General features: G+C 50.8%; 2 protein-coding genes across 6 annotated transcripts in view; one reads left to right on the top strand and one right to left on the bottom strand.

Moving 5' to 3' along the window:
• The first annotated feature begins 1,812 nt into the window (after window positions 1-1,812).
• On the top strand, window positions 1,813-13,649 carry ps (RNA-binding protein Nova-1-like protein passilla). Of its 5 annotated transcripts, none has more exons than XM_065450980.1 (5): window positions 2,670-2,829; window positions 6,511-6,706; window positions 7,015-7,158; window positions 8,979-9,133; window positions 10,617-13,649. In XM_065450980.1, the coding sequence occupies exons 2-5, from the start codon at window positions 6,679-6,681 to the stop codon at window positions 11,832-11,834; spliced, it is 1,545 nt and encodes a 514-aa protein (XP_065307052.1). In that variant the 5' UTR covers window positions 2,670-2,829; window positions 6,511-6,678; the 3' UTR covers window positions 11,835-13,649. The 5 variants fall into 5 exon arrangements, with proteins under 5 accessions (XP_065307049.1, XP_065307051.1, XP_065307052.1 ...); XM_065450981.1 differs by lacking the exon at window positions 2,670-2,829 and adding an exon at window positions 3,754-4,113; XM_065450977.2 differs by lacking the exons at window positions 2,670-2,829; window positions 6,511-6,706 and adding an exon at window positions 1,813-2,587.
• Window positions 13,516-15,296, bottom strand: part of LOC135917411 (uncharacterized) — a 24,057-nt gene continuing 22,276 nt past the window's right edge. The window contains exon 6 of the mRNA XM_065450982.1: window positions 13,516-13,833. Coding sequence (XP_065307054.1) covers window positions 13,702-13,833 — 132 coding nt within the window. The 3' untranslated portion in view covers window positions 13,516-13,701. The remainder of the gene's footprint in view (window positions 13,834-15,296) is intronic.

Raw genomic sequence — 15,296 nt, 5'->3', positions numbered from 1 at the left:
AGTGTTCGAAAATCGGACTGCATTTGAATAAGAAAAGGCGCTGCAAAAAGTGAACACGGTGCGCGAATGAACGCGATACACCGAGTTCAAAGCACAAATGCCTCATCAGATTTCTTTCTAAATTCTTATATGCAAAAAAAAAAGAAAAAAAGGAACCGCCGACGTTCGACGATCGAGTAGCCCAATCGTCGAGATGCAAGCATTTTGCAAACCTCAGAATGCATATACTTAGCCGCCGGTTCCGAACACACGAAACTGTATGCAACTGCACTTTTCAAAACGGTACCCGGCCTGGCATGTTTACACGAAACATTGCAGATAGGTTCGCCCGGCGGTGCAACTGCGCTACATAATTACACAGCAGAACGTAACGCGGTCCTCACCTATATGCTACCAAAATCGCGCGCATGTCGACTCGCGCGGCACAAAGACGCCAGCGGCGTTCCGCATGGCTACGCTCGAGCCGTCGCGTTCACAGGTGGAACGCTCCGCCAAGAAACGCAAACCCGACCCGCCCCTAAGAACAAAAGCCTCGGGCAAAAAAATTAGCGCACGCTTCTTAACTGCCGGGCCGGTGCTACTTTAAAAGCGCCCAGAGAAACGCGCAAGCGACTCGCTCCAGCGCCTGCGCGCAGCTGCTGCTTAAAGGGAAGCCGCCAGCAACATATCTTCCATTTTCGGGTGCGTGCTCTGTGCATGCATCGCACCCGGCGGCGGCTCGCTCGGTGGCCGTGCGAAACTTCTCTAGGCCTAAAAGTTGTCGCTCACCGCATCATTCCGACTGTTCCGCGGCGTCGCATCCAATGGCAAACGTGCAGCCGCTCACTGCACTCGATGGTGTGAAGCCCGCTTCACATCGGACATTACTCTCCGACGGCCCCTGATGACATTAACGAAACTAGAACAAACAAACAAACATAGAAAAAAAGAGCTGTCGGAAGGGTGCGAGGGAAGGATCCCACCGCACCTCTCACAATCCAGGCGGCGCACCTTTCCGCTGCACTCTCTCCTCCGCAGTTGCCGCCGTTTCACTCGCTTGCTCTTTCCTTCCTTCTTCTCAAAAGTGCTTTTATCGCACTAGTGCAAAATTTTGCTTCAAAACCAACCATATTTACCGCTATGATTTTCACCGTTCTTGAATACATCTGTCGCTTTTGAGCATAAAAGTAAGCCAATATCGCAAACTAATAACCAAAATGTTGAATTAATAGCTTTGTTTATTCACCGATAGGTGCCGCGACAACTTGTATGTGACTAAATTTGCGTTAGATTGAGTGTTAACTTTTTGTTGCCTGAAATTAGTGTGAGAATAACTACGTATAAAAGCTCCGCATTGATTAGCTCCGCAGAGTCGCATACGCGTGCAACTTTTCACTGTTGGTTCGCATAGTATACTTACATTAGAAACAAAAAAAATTGCTCTAATTTTCTTGTTCAACTAAATATACAAACCGATGGCTATTTTGTTTCGTGAGACGGATTTTAAAGATAACGAATGGTGCGCTCGCAGCGTGCCCTGGCGACAAAGCTTGGTAACTGTGCCTGTGGACAATCAGCTGTGTCCTGCGTGAGGCGATTATTTCTGCAAATTTGCCTCGGCTTATCATTTCTAGGCCGAAATGCAGCACAGAAGCTTCGCTAACGACGTCGTGGACGCAGCGCCAGGACCCACATGCTGCCAGGAAGACAAGGCGAGTGCAAATTCAAGTCTCCCGCGTGTTCTGCGAATGTCGCTCCCCTGCACGGTAGACGCGGTATGCAGGAAAGCCTATCACGTGGGTTATAAGGTGGTTTAAAATCAAAGTTGCGGCAATCGTTGTCAGCCATAGGCACCAGTGTATCAGCTGCTATCACTCATCGCCAGTATATAAACAAGTTAAATCACACTAATCCGTACAATGTGCTACCTACAGTGAGTCATTGACGCTGGCGAAACGCGCGAAGCTAACAGATATAAAACACAGCTGCGCTTACTGCTATCTATTTTTTGTTGTACAATGCAATGTGTGAACATTTGGCGCTTGCGTGTATCACGCCTTGATCCATTATGTTCGAAATAATTACAGCTCAAGCCGTTACTATCACTGCGGCGTTCGTGTAAGCTGATGGACCATCAGTAGCGCAGGGGACGCGGACACGTTTAAAATAAAGCTTGATAAGTTGCAAACAACCGTCACAAGGCGGCGAACCAGGGCCCGAGAAAGGCCTAAAACAACATGTGAACTCTATTCGCACTCCCATCCCAGCAAAGTGCGCGCTTGCACGTTCTAGAGTGCCTGTGCGTGTGTCAGTGAAATGGTGGACAGCGCGCGCCGAACGATCGTCCACGGTACCTCGCCGTTTCGGCGAGGGATGGCGTCGCGACTCGCGGAGAGGAACAGGAAGAAGGCCGGTCCGCAGCGTCTTCCGGGAGACTCGTGTTGACGTCGGGAGTGACGTCAGCGCCCGGACGTTTCTGCACTGAAGATGGCGACGGGTTTAGGAGGTGTGAATGGATGTCCCGATCCCGATATTGGAGATTCTAGGAAGAGGCCCCTGGATTCCGAGCTCGATATTGGGGCGACGAAAAGGTCCCACCATGGCGGAGGTAGCGTACCAATTTGCGTCTAGCGGGGCGTCTCGTGTCCGCTGCCCAGCCAGCGCAACTGGGTGTGACGTGGGTAGTACCATATGACACAGCGGCCGGACCCAGGCAGGCAGGGCTCGGTTTTCGCGAGTTCCCCCTTTTCGACCGCTGCGTGATGGCTTGGATGCGCGCTTGGTCTGACGAAAAAGCTCGTTCTCGGTGCTTCGAAGCCCTGGGCGGCTGCCCAGCAAATTCCGAGTCAGGTACTAGTAGTGGGGCGACGTTTTCTTGCTATTTTTTTTATCGCCGCTGAGATGGCGAATTATCTGGGTCCCATCAGCCGGCGAGCGCTGTCTTTCGCTCCTGATATTGCGGTTCGGGGATCACGGGCTCGGAAAGTGCCGTCCATTTCGCCGCTGCTGACAGCCGTGAGATCTGCGTGCCAGGCCCGCGACGTGCATTTTTTTTCCTCCGAAGGCAGGCCGGGGAGGGTGCCCGGCGAGCGGTGCTCGCCTCTTTTTGTATATTTTTTTTCTCTTCGTCGCACACCTTATTACATGGTCGGCGATTTCTTTTTCGTCGAGTCGAAGCCCCTTGCGTGTTTGGTAGCCGCGACTTTCTCTTCCTCGATGGAGTAGCGCCGGGCCCGGTATGTGGGACAGCGGACTTTTCACCCGGTACCTGCTGCAGCAGCGAGGTGCCGAGCAAGGTCGACCATTTTCGCGTCGTGCTGCTCGCCGACCCGAAGGCAAGTGCCGTCGACAGCCTTTCCTGCTGGCCACGGCCCGTTACGTTTTTTTTCGCCGACCCGTGGCCCGCGAGCAGAGCTTTCCGCCTCTCATGGCGCACCCGTGTTTGGTCGGGTCGGGAAAGAAAACGATTTTTTCTTTCCGTCTTCTTCCCCCACACCCCACGGCGGCGGTTCGCCGTGTTTTCGGTCGGGTGTGTTTTTCCCCTCTGCTTATTTGCTTTGCTGCGAGACGGGGGGAGCCCGATCGGATTCGCCACTGCACGGAGGAATGTGACGAATCTCTCCGATGCCTCACGCAGCGTACAATTCGGTGTATATCTCGTGGCCGAAGCGGACCTTGCATATGGTGTGTTGGTCGTGGAGAGGGGGCTGAGCCAGTGCGCCGGCTCACCCTGCGCAGCGTAGCCTAGGCCTATCTTGCAGAAATATTTCGTGCGAACCTGCCTTTGGCAGACGACAAGGCGTGATCCTCGAGCACGCTTTGCGAGCGCTTGTCTTAAGAACTGAGCTTTGCCTAGTTTGAGACGGGGTGAGCGCGGCGGAAAGTAATTTGCGGACCGGGTTTTCGCCGAGCGCATGCCAGCGGCCGTAGTTGTAGTAGTAGTAGTAGTAGCAGCCCCTCTTGGGGCATTTGCCGGAGAAACTGCCGCCCCCCTTCCGCCCTGTGCTTTCGGCCAGTTCGTTGCATGCCGCTGACTCGACCTGCGGAATGCATTGCTTCCCCGGCGATCTGGGGTGCTGCCCCGACGTGTCCTTGCCGTTGACCCGGCTGCCGCGACGACGGTCGCAGCGTGTGGTAATCGCATTTATCGTCTCCTTCGCGTCGGCGCAGCCCTTTAACACACCACCTTGCATGTGCGTGCGGCCGGCGGTGGCCGGCTAGATGCATCGTCGCGGAAATTAAGTGCGATTCTTTTTTTCTTTCCCCATTCCTTCTGCCGCCTCGCGAGTATTTAGGGTCGCGTGCGCGCGTTATTAAGCGCGCGTGAGCAGACTTGGCGCATTTCTCCTCGGATGGCTCGTCGTCTGCGGTAGTGTAGCGGTGTTGAAAGCGACGAGGGGAACGGGCCCGATACGCCGCGATCCAGACGTCATCGTGTGGCTGTGTATTTCCCCCCTCGACCTTGGTTCTGGTCCCGTTTACGCCGGTGGTGGTCGCGTTCTTGTTTCTTGAGGGGTCCGCCCTCCCTTCCTCGTGGCACCGATCTCGACCGGGCAGGGGAGGGCGGGTGGCGGCCTCCGCTTTCTGTGACTAAACTTGTTGCTGCTGCTTTTTCCATCGGCGATAAGTTAAAAGGAGGACTGATTTGGGGCCGCGTACTGAGCTTTGTTCCCAGACCATGCTCGTTAGCCTGTGGCAGTGGTTGGGCCTTTTTTGCTCCACCTCGCCCGACTGTGGGGTCCGATTTTTTTTTCTTTTACTTCTTTTCCCGACACGTGGGGGATCTGCATGATAATTTTCACCTCTGTCCATTGCAGATTTTCTCGAGTTCCAGTAGTCTGCGTTTCCGGGCTTTTCCACGGGGGACTTCCACCCTGTGCCAGCTGGTGTTAGGTCAAATTCTTGGCACTTAGCAGGCTGCTTGATTATCTTTAAGCTTATCACCCTGATGGTGATATGCTGCTGGGCTACCTAGTAGTATATAGTGCGCTTCATTTCCTAATCGCATCTGGTAACATGAGATGAGAATTTTTTTTCTTGTTCTTTTTGTATACTGGCCAGCTTCGGATGATTTTTTTACATAGAAGGTTATGCTCTTTAACCTTAACATCCACTGGCTTTATGGCGCATGTTCACAACTGTGCCACCTACCTCTTCACTTTGATTACCAGTTGCGACCACCGAAAGCCTGCTGGGAACTTGTGTTAACATTTATATACAATAATGGCTATATAATTAGGGATTTACAATGAGGGTTCAATTGTGCACAGTATTTCTACCATTAGCAACGTTCAGAATTAGTATTGCTCAATTTGGACGTCATGCATAATGGAATCACTTTGGTCTTTATTCATCCATATGACAGCCAGTGTTACATGGAACGTTTTACTTGTTGGAAACATGAGGCTTTTGCCTCGTGGTTGCTTGTGGACTAGCAGGTGCTCCAATTCTTAACCGCACGTACCGTTGGTAGACGTTTCGGTCCTAACTGGTGTCGATGAAACTCGGTCCTCTTTACGTCGTCAATGTATGCTGAGGGATGTCATTACCAGACATAACGCTCTATTCCATATAATCGTGCCACAATTTCAGTGTTCCTCATTCGCCGATACAAAAAGAAATCCACACATAGGTAAATTTACTGCTGTTGTCAGTCCTTAGTCAGGTTTTCTTGTGATCTTATCTGTGATTTCTGACAATAAGTTATCAGCTTAAGTTTATTTCACCCTGATATGAGCACAGTCAGGAATATTTTGCTTATGTTTTTGTATCTTCTATACCATATAAGTGCATTGCATGTGTTTAAGAAAAAAATGGAATAGAGCTAATTAAACCTTGTCGCAAAAGCAAAATTGCAGACGCGAGTGACACTGGGCATCAGAAACTTTGAATTGACAGCCTATACATACTGTAGAAGCACCTGACACGTGAAGATGGCAAAAACTTTTACTGGTTGAAGCAGGGCTTGCAGGACATACTCGTCGAAGCTGGCTTACGTAAAAATCTTTCAACTTGATTGAACTGATCTAGTTGCCCATTTTCCAGGCTGCAGCTTTTGGCATTTTGTCTCTGTTGGAAAGTACACAACGATCTGCTAGGTGCATCTTTGACGGTGCACACAAAATAGTTGTGCCCTTGTACCCTTGCTGACCTGCCGCATCTTGCCTTTCTTTAGCTTCTCGTCTGGAGACCGGCGCTGTTTTGTCTAGTGCTTCTTGGCTAGGACTAGCTTGCTTAAGGCATGCATCTCGCAGATGAGTGCGAGGTGGACGGTCTTCTTGGCTTTACAACTCGGGGTTTCTGCTTGTGCAAGGTTTAAAGAACGAGTTGCGCCCCGCAGTGGCCACGGGGCGTCGAAAAAGAAGTGGTTGTTCTAGTGCTGCGGTTTGGGTTGTGTCGGTCTGAAGCTGCGCCCTCCCTGTCCCTCCCCCCCCCCCCCCCCCCCCCGAGACCTGCCTGGGCTCCAACAGTGGTGGTGGCGGGGGCTTGTCGGTTCCTACAACCGGTGTGTATGTGTCTCTTCGTTTGCAGCCTTGCAGCCCTTTTGACGGGCACCACTAGCCGCCGGGTGCGCTATGCTCAGGCGAAAGAAACGCAGTTAAGAGCGAACGGAAGGGGGCACGCGCACACGTTTGAGAGAGAGAGTGGAAAGAGCCCGGAGCCCTTCTTCTTCCCCCACTCCCCGCAAAAGCTTTGCAAATGGAGCAATTACGAAGACGAGCGTCAGGTACGGCCTTTGTTCTCCCCTTCTTCATCTTGTCTGTTGGCCGCTTGCTGCATCGTCGTAGCGCCATACTACATCACGCCATCTCATTCACCCGCCCACCGCCAAGGCTCATCGTGGTCTCATCAGGATTCACACGCCGAAAACCACCCTGGCTTTTTTTCTCTCCCATGACTCATACATGCACCGGTAGTCTCGCCCTGTTTGTCTGTGTGTGTGTCTGTGCGTGCTGCCACTTTTTTTTTTTTTTTTTTTTGCAACAGTGTGGTGTGCGTGTATGCACAGTGGCGTCCTGCCCTCTCTCCCTGCAGGCAATGGGACGTTCCACTTCAAGATTCTTGTACCCGCTGTGGCTGCCGGGGCCATCATCGGCAAAGGTGGTGAGACCATTGCACTGCTCCAAAAGGAAGCGGGAGCCCGGGTGAAAATGTCCAAGTCGAACGACTTCTACCCAGGTGAGGCCTGTGGACAAAACTGCACCCTGTAAACAAAGAACAGGGCTGCGTCACTCAGTATAGGGGGGTGCCTAGTTAGGCCTAGAAGCAATGTGGGCAAGAAAATCGAGAAAAGTGAACAGTTTCTCCTTTTGCTATTGGCCGCTATTAGTGATAATGTTTGGCAGGCAACAATTCAAAGCTTACCCCAAATCATGCCCCATCATAGTTGTACCAATTGCTCCAACTGCTCCGTGTGCACACATCCCTGGATAAGAATTGCCTGCCCTCTGACCTGCACCGAAACTGACAACAGGAGCTGCATCTTCACATTGTCATGCTCTGTATCACTCCCAGCTACCTGAATTTTTGCACTTGCTTTTGGTGTACTGTTAGTTGCAACAGATATTCAGAAGCCACAATGCTTTTGTGTGACCTAGGTATGCACTACTATACGGCGCACATACCGTAATATCCAGAGAGAATGCACACCTGGAATATAGAGCCAATTGGGTGAGGAAGACAAGCGGGCTAACATTTAGTGTACAATCAAGAAAATAAATTGTAGCCAAAGCTTGTGGAGCTTCTGCCAAGGTCGCGATTGCAGCGAAGAGGCATGAACCAATGATGACTGTGCTTCCAAGTCATCATTGTTTATCTCCAGATGCAGCTAATTTATCCAGTTTTGCTGTATCGTCATTGGTGACAGCAGAAGCAGCGTCAACGCCCCAGGATTACGACAAGTGGGCTACTTTCAGTATTTTAGAAAAAATACCAAATCATGCCAAAAAACAGGTGTGGGCTTTCTTCCAGGTGTTAGGGAATCTCTCGCGATATTGTGGTAATAGTTTGCTCTCCATTGAAACACACTGGAACAGATAGAAAACATTCATTAAAATATCGGCAGATGGTGCATTGTATGATGCTGCAGGTGCTATGGTGCACAAACGCTTGGCATCCATACAAACCATAGGGACATGTGGTATGTGCTTCAAATGGTGAGGAGAGAAATATTAAAGTGATTTTTAGACATCGATTAAATGTCTAGGTCAGATTTGCTCATCAACTTGGTTCATTACATAATTAAAGCTGGCCGATTTAAGGTATGTCGATCCGGTTGTAGGAGTCTTGAGACTAACAGCAGTTTTGCGACATCTCTACCTAATTTTGCGTAGCATTGATGCTCTAAACATTTTCTAGCAACTCCTTTCTCGCACAGCATGATACAAAGCTAAGCGGGACACCAGTGCCTCTTAAAGGCAGACTGCAACAAAATTTTGTTGTTAGAAAGCCAAGCAGCAGTTGTGGTGTGCTGAAAACAAGTTTACAAGATGGCTATTTAGAAGTGCTGCTGGTCTAGATCTCTACTAAGGAGACACGCCAGTGCCATTGACCAGCTTCAACACCGTAATTGCAGTATGTGCTAAATTAACAAAAGAACAGTTGGTGAGTATCAGAACTGCTGAAGCATTCCGTGTAATTTTCTGTACAATTCCCTATAACTTTTCACATAGAACTTGCAGAATTTATATGGATTCCATATAAATTTTGTGTAGTTTGTGTAACTATCGCATTGAAAATGTATGGAATTATCGGAGTGCATATACACATTTCAGTAGGGAGTTAGTTATCTGATCAATAGTAATCGCACACTTATGAATATCCATTATTGCTTATGAACTGTTGAATAAAGGGCATTATGATCTCCACTGTCCAGAAAACAATCTGGAGGGTAGTTGTTGGCTGCAGCCAGCGATCGCAGCTTCAATTAACATGTGGCTTTTGGCAACTAGGCTGGTGACTTGCCTTCACAGTAGCTTCCACGTGTGTCGCCCTTGCAGGAACTACCGAGAGGGTGTGCCTCATCACCGGGAGTGTCGAGGGCGTTCTACGCATCCACGAATTTATCATGGAGAAAATTAAGGAGAAGCCCGACCCCACAGCCAAGATTGCCATAGACTTTGACCACAAGCAGCCAGCTGAGAGGGAAAAGCAGGTAGGGAGCTCGTTCGGCCGAGGCTACAACATAATGATCGAAAAGCTCCTAAACGTAAGAGGTGGGATGGGAGGGACTTCGCATTTGTTTCTACAAAAATTGGTTGCTTGGTACTCGGACTTGTTTTCCAGGTCTAATGCACACCTGCCAACTCTCCCGAATTTTGTGCTCACTCTGCAATTTCACTAATGTTGCGTTGTGTGTTACGAAAAATAAGTTCCGTTTGCGAAACGCTTACGAAGGTGTTTAAAGATGGGACGGCACAAGATTGCAAAAAATGCACGCAAAAAAAAAAGTGACTGGTGATGGTACTTGCACTGAAAGATTTCGTATGCCAGTGGGGTTCTTCTTGCTTCGAGCAAGTTTATAACACTGTGGTTCCTGAAGCAGGCGAAATCGGCGACGGCAATGTTGCAGAAAATGTCGGTGCGATCTAAAGACAATCTGTTGCTTTTCATTCCCTGCTGTTCCAAGTTTGCTGCTGCTTGTGGGCTGCGTCTACAGTTAAATCATCGTAAATAAATCGCATACATACATATGCAATAAAGGTGTGTGTGCTCAAGGTAAAGTTCAATTCAAAAACGTGCCACTGGCCTGCTTGTCCGTGGGATGTTTGCAAACATTCAAAGCTTGCAGGTTGGCAGGTATGCTGAGGAGGCATTGGCTCTCAACTTTCAGCTGGTCTATTTCGCCGTGCCTTGTACCATGAATTGGCTGCACATTGTTGAGCTGCTGCATTTGGTGTTGCGCCCATTTGAATCGCCGTGAGGATTGTCACTGATGCAGGTAGCCCAAGTTTGCTGCATGCTCACTGCATCACTTTCCTACAGTTAGTAATTGATTCTCTTCACCGTTAATGCATTAGAACCCGTACAGCTAGTGACTGTACAAGTGCAGTCGGTGGCACCTGCTGTGATCGGTTTCAAAGAGCCGAGCATTATGCGCAATCAGATTTGTCAGTCCATCCAGCATGGGCAAAAATATGGCTGTGGCTTAGCTAAGGTTAAGCCCAGGATGCGAAGCATACTAGCCTTTATTTTAGTTGTTGAACCACTGTTTAGCCTGGTGAACTGTTGTTGCTTGGCCATATTTGGTTCGGCTAGACGAAGAAACAACTCATGCGTTACTCTGCTGATTCCTTTATTTTCAAACCAATAAATACGCTCTACCGCTACTAATACCACTATACCGCTGGTATAGTGGTATCGGTAACCTGGTATAGCGGGAGGAGCGGGAGTTAGGCCGCAGTACCATCTGTGCGACCGCAGGCGAGCGCACGAGCTGAGACCCGGCTATGTAGCTACGCGGCCGCAAGCGAGCGCACGAGTTGAGCCTCCGCTTTCGCAGCTGCTATGACGTCATACGGTAGCTACGCGGCCGCGCGCGGCGCAGCAAGGAAGAGCGTGGTTGTGCGGCTAGTATGCTTCGCATAAAGAAAGTTGTCCTTAAGCATTGCTGAGCTACATTGCACGCATGCACGCAGGTGAAGATCCTGGTGCCCAACAGCACGGCGGGCATGATCATCGGCAAGGGGGGCAGCTACATCAAGCAGATCAAGGAAGAGAGTGGTGCGTACGTGCAGATCTCTCAGAAGTCCAAGGACCACGCCCTCGCCGAGCGCTGCATCACCGTCATTGGTGAGATGGACAACAACAAGAAGGCCTGCCAGCTCATCCTGGCCAAAATCGTGGAGGACCCGCAGAGCGGCAGCTGCCTGCACGTATCCTACGCCGAGGTGACCGGGCCCGTGGCCAACTTCAACCCGACGGGCTCGCCCTACGCCAACCCGTCGAGCGTGCACTCCACGGTGAACAACTCGTCAGCCAGCTACAGCTCGAGCGGGAGCCTCAACAGCCTAAGCCCGACGGCAAACTTTAGCGGAGCCGCAGGCTCCATGGTGCCAGCACCGTTTCCGGGTGCCAACGTGGCGCAACTTCTAGAGAACGTCAAAGCGGTGCTGAGGAGCAACGGCTACACGGAGCAGGCAACGGCCGACATTGCGACAGCCATGGGTACCCTGGCGACGTATGGTGTGCTGGGCTCCAGCCTTGGAGCACTCCTAGCGGGTGCCAATGGGGCCATGATGGGACAGGGCCCACCGCAGCCACCGCCACCGCAGCAAGTCTACCCGACCTCGCCGATGGACGCCACGCCACCAGTGGTTGCCAGCAGCTCGGGTATCTTCGGCCCCGTCGGCAGCGGCGGCTTCGGGTCGCCCCGCTCGGAGCGCTACCACGGCGACATGGTGTTTGACCCATTCCGGCGGAACTCGCCCGCGCTAGGCTCGCCTGGTGCGGCGGCCAACAACGGCGCCGGGGGAGGCATGCCGGTCAACAACAACTCATTCGGGCTGGGCACAGCACTGGTGCCGTCACAGGGGGCCATGTGCAAGTCGCCGCCGCCACCCTCCGCGGCTGACAAGTGCTCGGACGCCGTCAAGCGAGACCTCGAGGTGGGGGAGAACATTGTGGGGGCCATCTTGGGACCGGGGGGGAAGTCACTGGTTGAGATCCAGCGCTTCAGCGGCGCCGCCATCCAGATCTCCAAGAAGGGCACGTTTGCACCGGGCACACGCAACCGCATCGTCAGCATCACAGGCACGCCAAATGCCGTCTCCACGGCCCAGTATCTGATCGAGCAGCAGATCGCTGAGGAGGAAGCCAAAAGGTCACAGCAGAATGCTCTCGGGGTGCTGCGCTAGGGTGGAAGGTGTTTTTTTTTCTTTCGGCTGACTCCCCATCCCCCCCCTTTCCCCTGCCCCTTCTTTACCGAGTGTGTTGCAAAAAAAAAAATGTGATGTTACAGTAGTGGAATAATATAACATACGGATATACATAATGTATATACATATACTACACGCATGTCTGGGTGTGTACAGGTGCAGAAGTGTGGGCCATTTCCACGTCGTCGGACTTGGGTGTGCGCGCGCGCCTTCGCTGGGTTTTTTTCCTCTTATCTCCTCGTTGTAGTGTGCCTTGGGAAAAAAAAGGTTCTCTTCTTCGACGGCCGCTGTGGATTGTTGCCTCCCCCATCCCGAGAACAAGCTGTAGCACCTATGCAAAGCGCCCCTGCCTGCCGCCAAGCAAAGATGGGCGCGAGACCTCCCCCTCCAACGGCGTGTCCAACCCCCTTTTTACCCCACACCCCCCATCGAGAACACACACGCGCCCCCGTCTTTTCGAGAGCTGCAGGGAGGCAGAGGGGGAGGGGGGGGTCGGTGCCTGCTCGGTCGGACTCTCGGGGAGGCGGCCTGCTGGAGCTGTATCCCGCGTGCTCATGTCTCATAGCATTATTTATTTTGAAAAAGCCCTGCTCTTCCCAACTGCGTGAGTCTGCGTGTGCGTGTGTGTGCGTATGTTTGTGTGTGCATGTGTGCGCCTACTTGAGAAAGGGCCTTGTTAATGTTTTTTCAGTACCGGGGAGAGGGCTGCAGTTTGCATTTTTTTTTCCGCAGTGCAGCTGCGGACAAAGCCCTTTCCTCCTGGCAATGCTTTTTTTTTTTTCTGTGCGTTTGAGGGCCGCCACCACCACCACCATCCCCACCCACTTTTCTTCCTCCACCTCCACTTTTTTATTCTTTTCGCAACTTTTTAAAAGAAAAGCCGCTGCCGATGCAGCGACATCACCTGTTTGTTGGCCACAGTGTGTTTAGTGGCTCCACACTTTTTCTTCCTTTTCCTGTGCATATGCATCCTGATGCGCGAGAGGAACTGTTTAAACAAAAGAGAGAAAAAAAAAGATATTCACAACACGGTGTGTGCGTGTGTGTGTGTCGCGGGCATCCGCAAGGAGAGAAGACGGAGATACATATACCGCGGCCGTGCGGCCACCGCCGCTAGGTGCAAGTGCTTCTTCTGTTAGACGCGTTCTTTTCCAATTTTTGCCATGTGTTTTTGTTTTACTTGTTCCTAACACACATAACAAGGGTTGCATGGACATTTTGCGAGCATCTCTTCACACAGTGTTATTTTCGTTAATTCTTTGTCCCTCCCCCCCTCTCCCTGATGAGTTGTTTTGCACTCTTCTTTGCTAGGAATATTCTAATTGTGGCTCGTGAACTTGGGACACACACCAAACATGTTTTTCTTGGGCCAGCTGAGTGTGTTGGGGAAGGGCAGTACTTAGGGCGCAGGGACTGTGATTCTCTAGGTGCCCCCTTTTGAGCCTCTAGTCTCCAGCCGCAAGATACGAGAAAAAGATTAAAAAAGACAAAAAAAAATGTTGTTGCCTGTCGAGCGCCGCTCGTCGTACACGGGAGCACACACAACACACACAAAAGTGAGAACAAGGGGCGTGCCAGAGGCTGGCCACGAGGCCCACCACCAACCACACCCTTTTTTTTTTCTTTGTCTACAAAGCGAGGGGTCAGGGAGAAAAATGAATTAAGCTGCTGCAAACCATTATTTTTTTTATTGTTGTAAACTGTTGTATCACTGCTAGAGACACTTAATAAAATGGAATAAAGAAAAAAAGGGAAAAAAAAAACATCCAACTCTCTGCAGCAAAGCTGCTGAAATGGAGTGTCTCACTGTCTTGTCTTCGGGATGAAAAGGCTTCCTCGTGCCCGGTCAGGGCCAGAAGCCCGGGCAACGCTCGGCGAGGCTTGTTAGCTGATCCGCGACCGTCCTTCCGTCGTCGCGGCGGTGTTGCAGCAGAGTCTTGTACTGCCGCAGCTCCGCGGAACCGCGGGGGTGGCGTGCCTGCGTAGTTAGCAGAATCTCGGTGTGTGGGTAATTTTGCCAGACCGGTATGCAGTCGACGTTTTTTTCATACATGGGTGACACTGTGGAAGGACATCATGCTACGTGTTTCGCAGTGCAACTGTTAATGATTTGTGGCGCTTTCTGTTTAACATATACTTGACATATTTCAACTTGTGGACGCAAAGTTAAATCGTGCATTTGTATGCGACGTACCGTACTGTGTTTCAGTAGGAAGTGAAAATGGTGCATTGTGGCTGCATCACTCTATTCGTTTGGTGTCAGATAGGTTCAGATATCCAGTGCCTTCCACGTAATGAACACATTGCATTTTGTGACATAAGGCATAATATGTTATATGTTGAATTACCTGATGCGAACCTGCATATTTCACAAGGGACAAACTATTTTTAGGGGGGTCATAAATGCAGGCTGCAAATGAAGTGTAACCTCCGTAGCGTTGCCTGCTTTGTATAAAATTTGTAGTTGTAGAGACGAGCGAAACATTGTGCGTAGCCACGTCCTGTGCTTGCTTTCTTTCGTGGAATCTGAGGTCATGTAGGTCGTACCGTAGCAGAGAAAAGCATTAGTCGAATGCGATGCCGAGCATTCTTTGTTTTGCACCATTCTGGTTCTGGCCAGGCCAACACAACACCCTTGGGTGCGCGTGCAGCATACTGTATTTCGAGAGAGCAGGAAGCAAGGGCCGTATTTTCGGTCTACCAATTTTGAGGATATCGCTTTAACTGCACACTCCTTGCATTAGCCAGTGAATGCGTTTTCTGTGGCTCCGATGAGCTGTTTGTGTTTGGACACAAGTGTCGCGCACGAGTAACTTGACCGACAACACAACCCCAGTATGCGTCACTTGAACCTTTCTGAGGGGCAAGACCCCACCTGCTCTGCTAAAGGCACGAAATGCCTTTTGGCAAAAGCAGGTGGGAGCAGAATATTTTGCCTGGCAACAAGAAAGTGGCCTGAAGGATGCAATACTCCGGTGAAGGACAGGCAGTGGGCCTTACGGTATGCTTGTGTCGTCCTAACATATGAAATTGAAACGTTCCTGTACTGCGGCCTTTCGACTGTTGGTTTTTGTAAAGCTGCTGCAGAATTCCCGCACAGAAAGTGTAATTGTGCGTGCAGCTTTCTCAAGCACATTAGCACTGTGAAAACTGAGCTAGGGAACGTTTGCATGAAACTACTGTTGCAGTTGCCTTGGACTTTTGTCAGAGGGTTTTTTATCATAGTGCCCTGCACAGCAAACAGAGCCTAGCTAAATTTTTTTTTTTTCCGTGTGGATGTCGAGCGTGATTGGCATTCCAGCACAAAAGCTGCTTCCAAGTTTCTGTAGAACTTCTTACCAGCCTTTAAGATGTTATTCCATTGGCATAACTTCTGCTCGGTGTACGATTAACACCAAAGCGCTCATCTGGGCAGAGTGGGAGGGAAAAGTGACCGACCAC

Source organism: Dermacentor albipictus, chromosome 7 (assembly GCF_038994185.2).
Source record: "Dermacentor albipictus isolate Rhodes 1998 colony chromosome 7, USDA_Dalb.pri_finalv2, whole genome shotgun sequence".
NCBI lineage: Eukaryota > Metazoa > Arthropoda > Arachnida > Ixodida > Ixodidae > Dermacentor > Dermacentor albipictus.
This window is presented reverse-complemented; position numbering and strand designations above follow the sequence as displayed.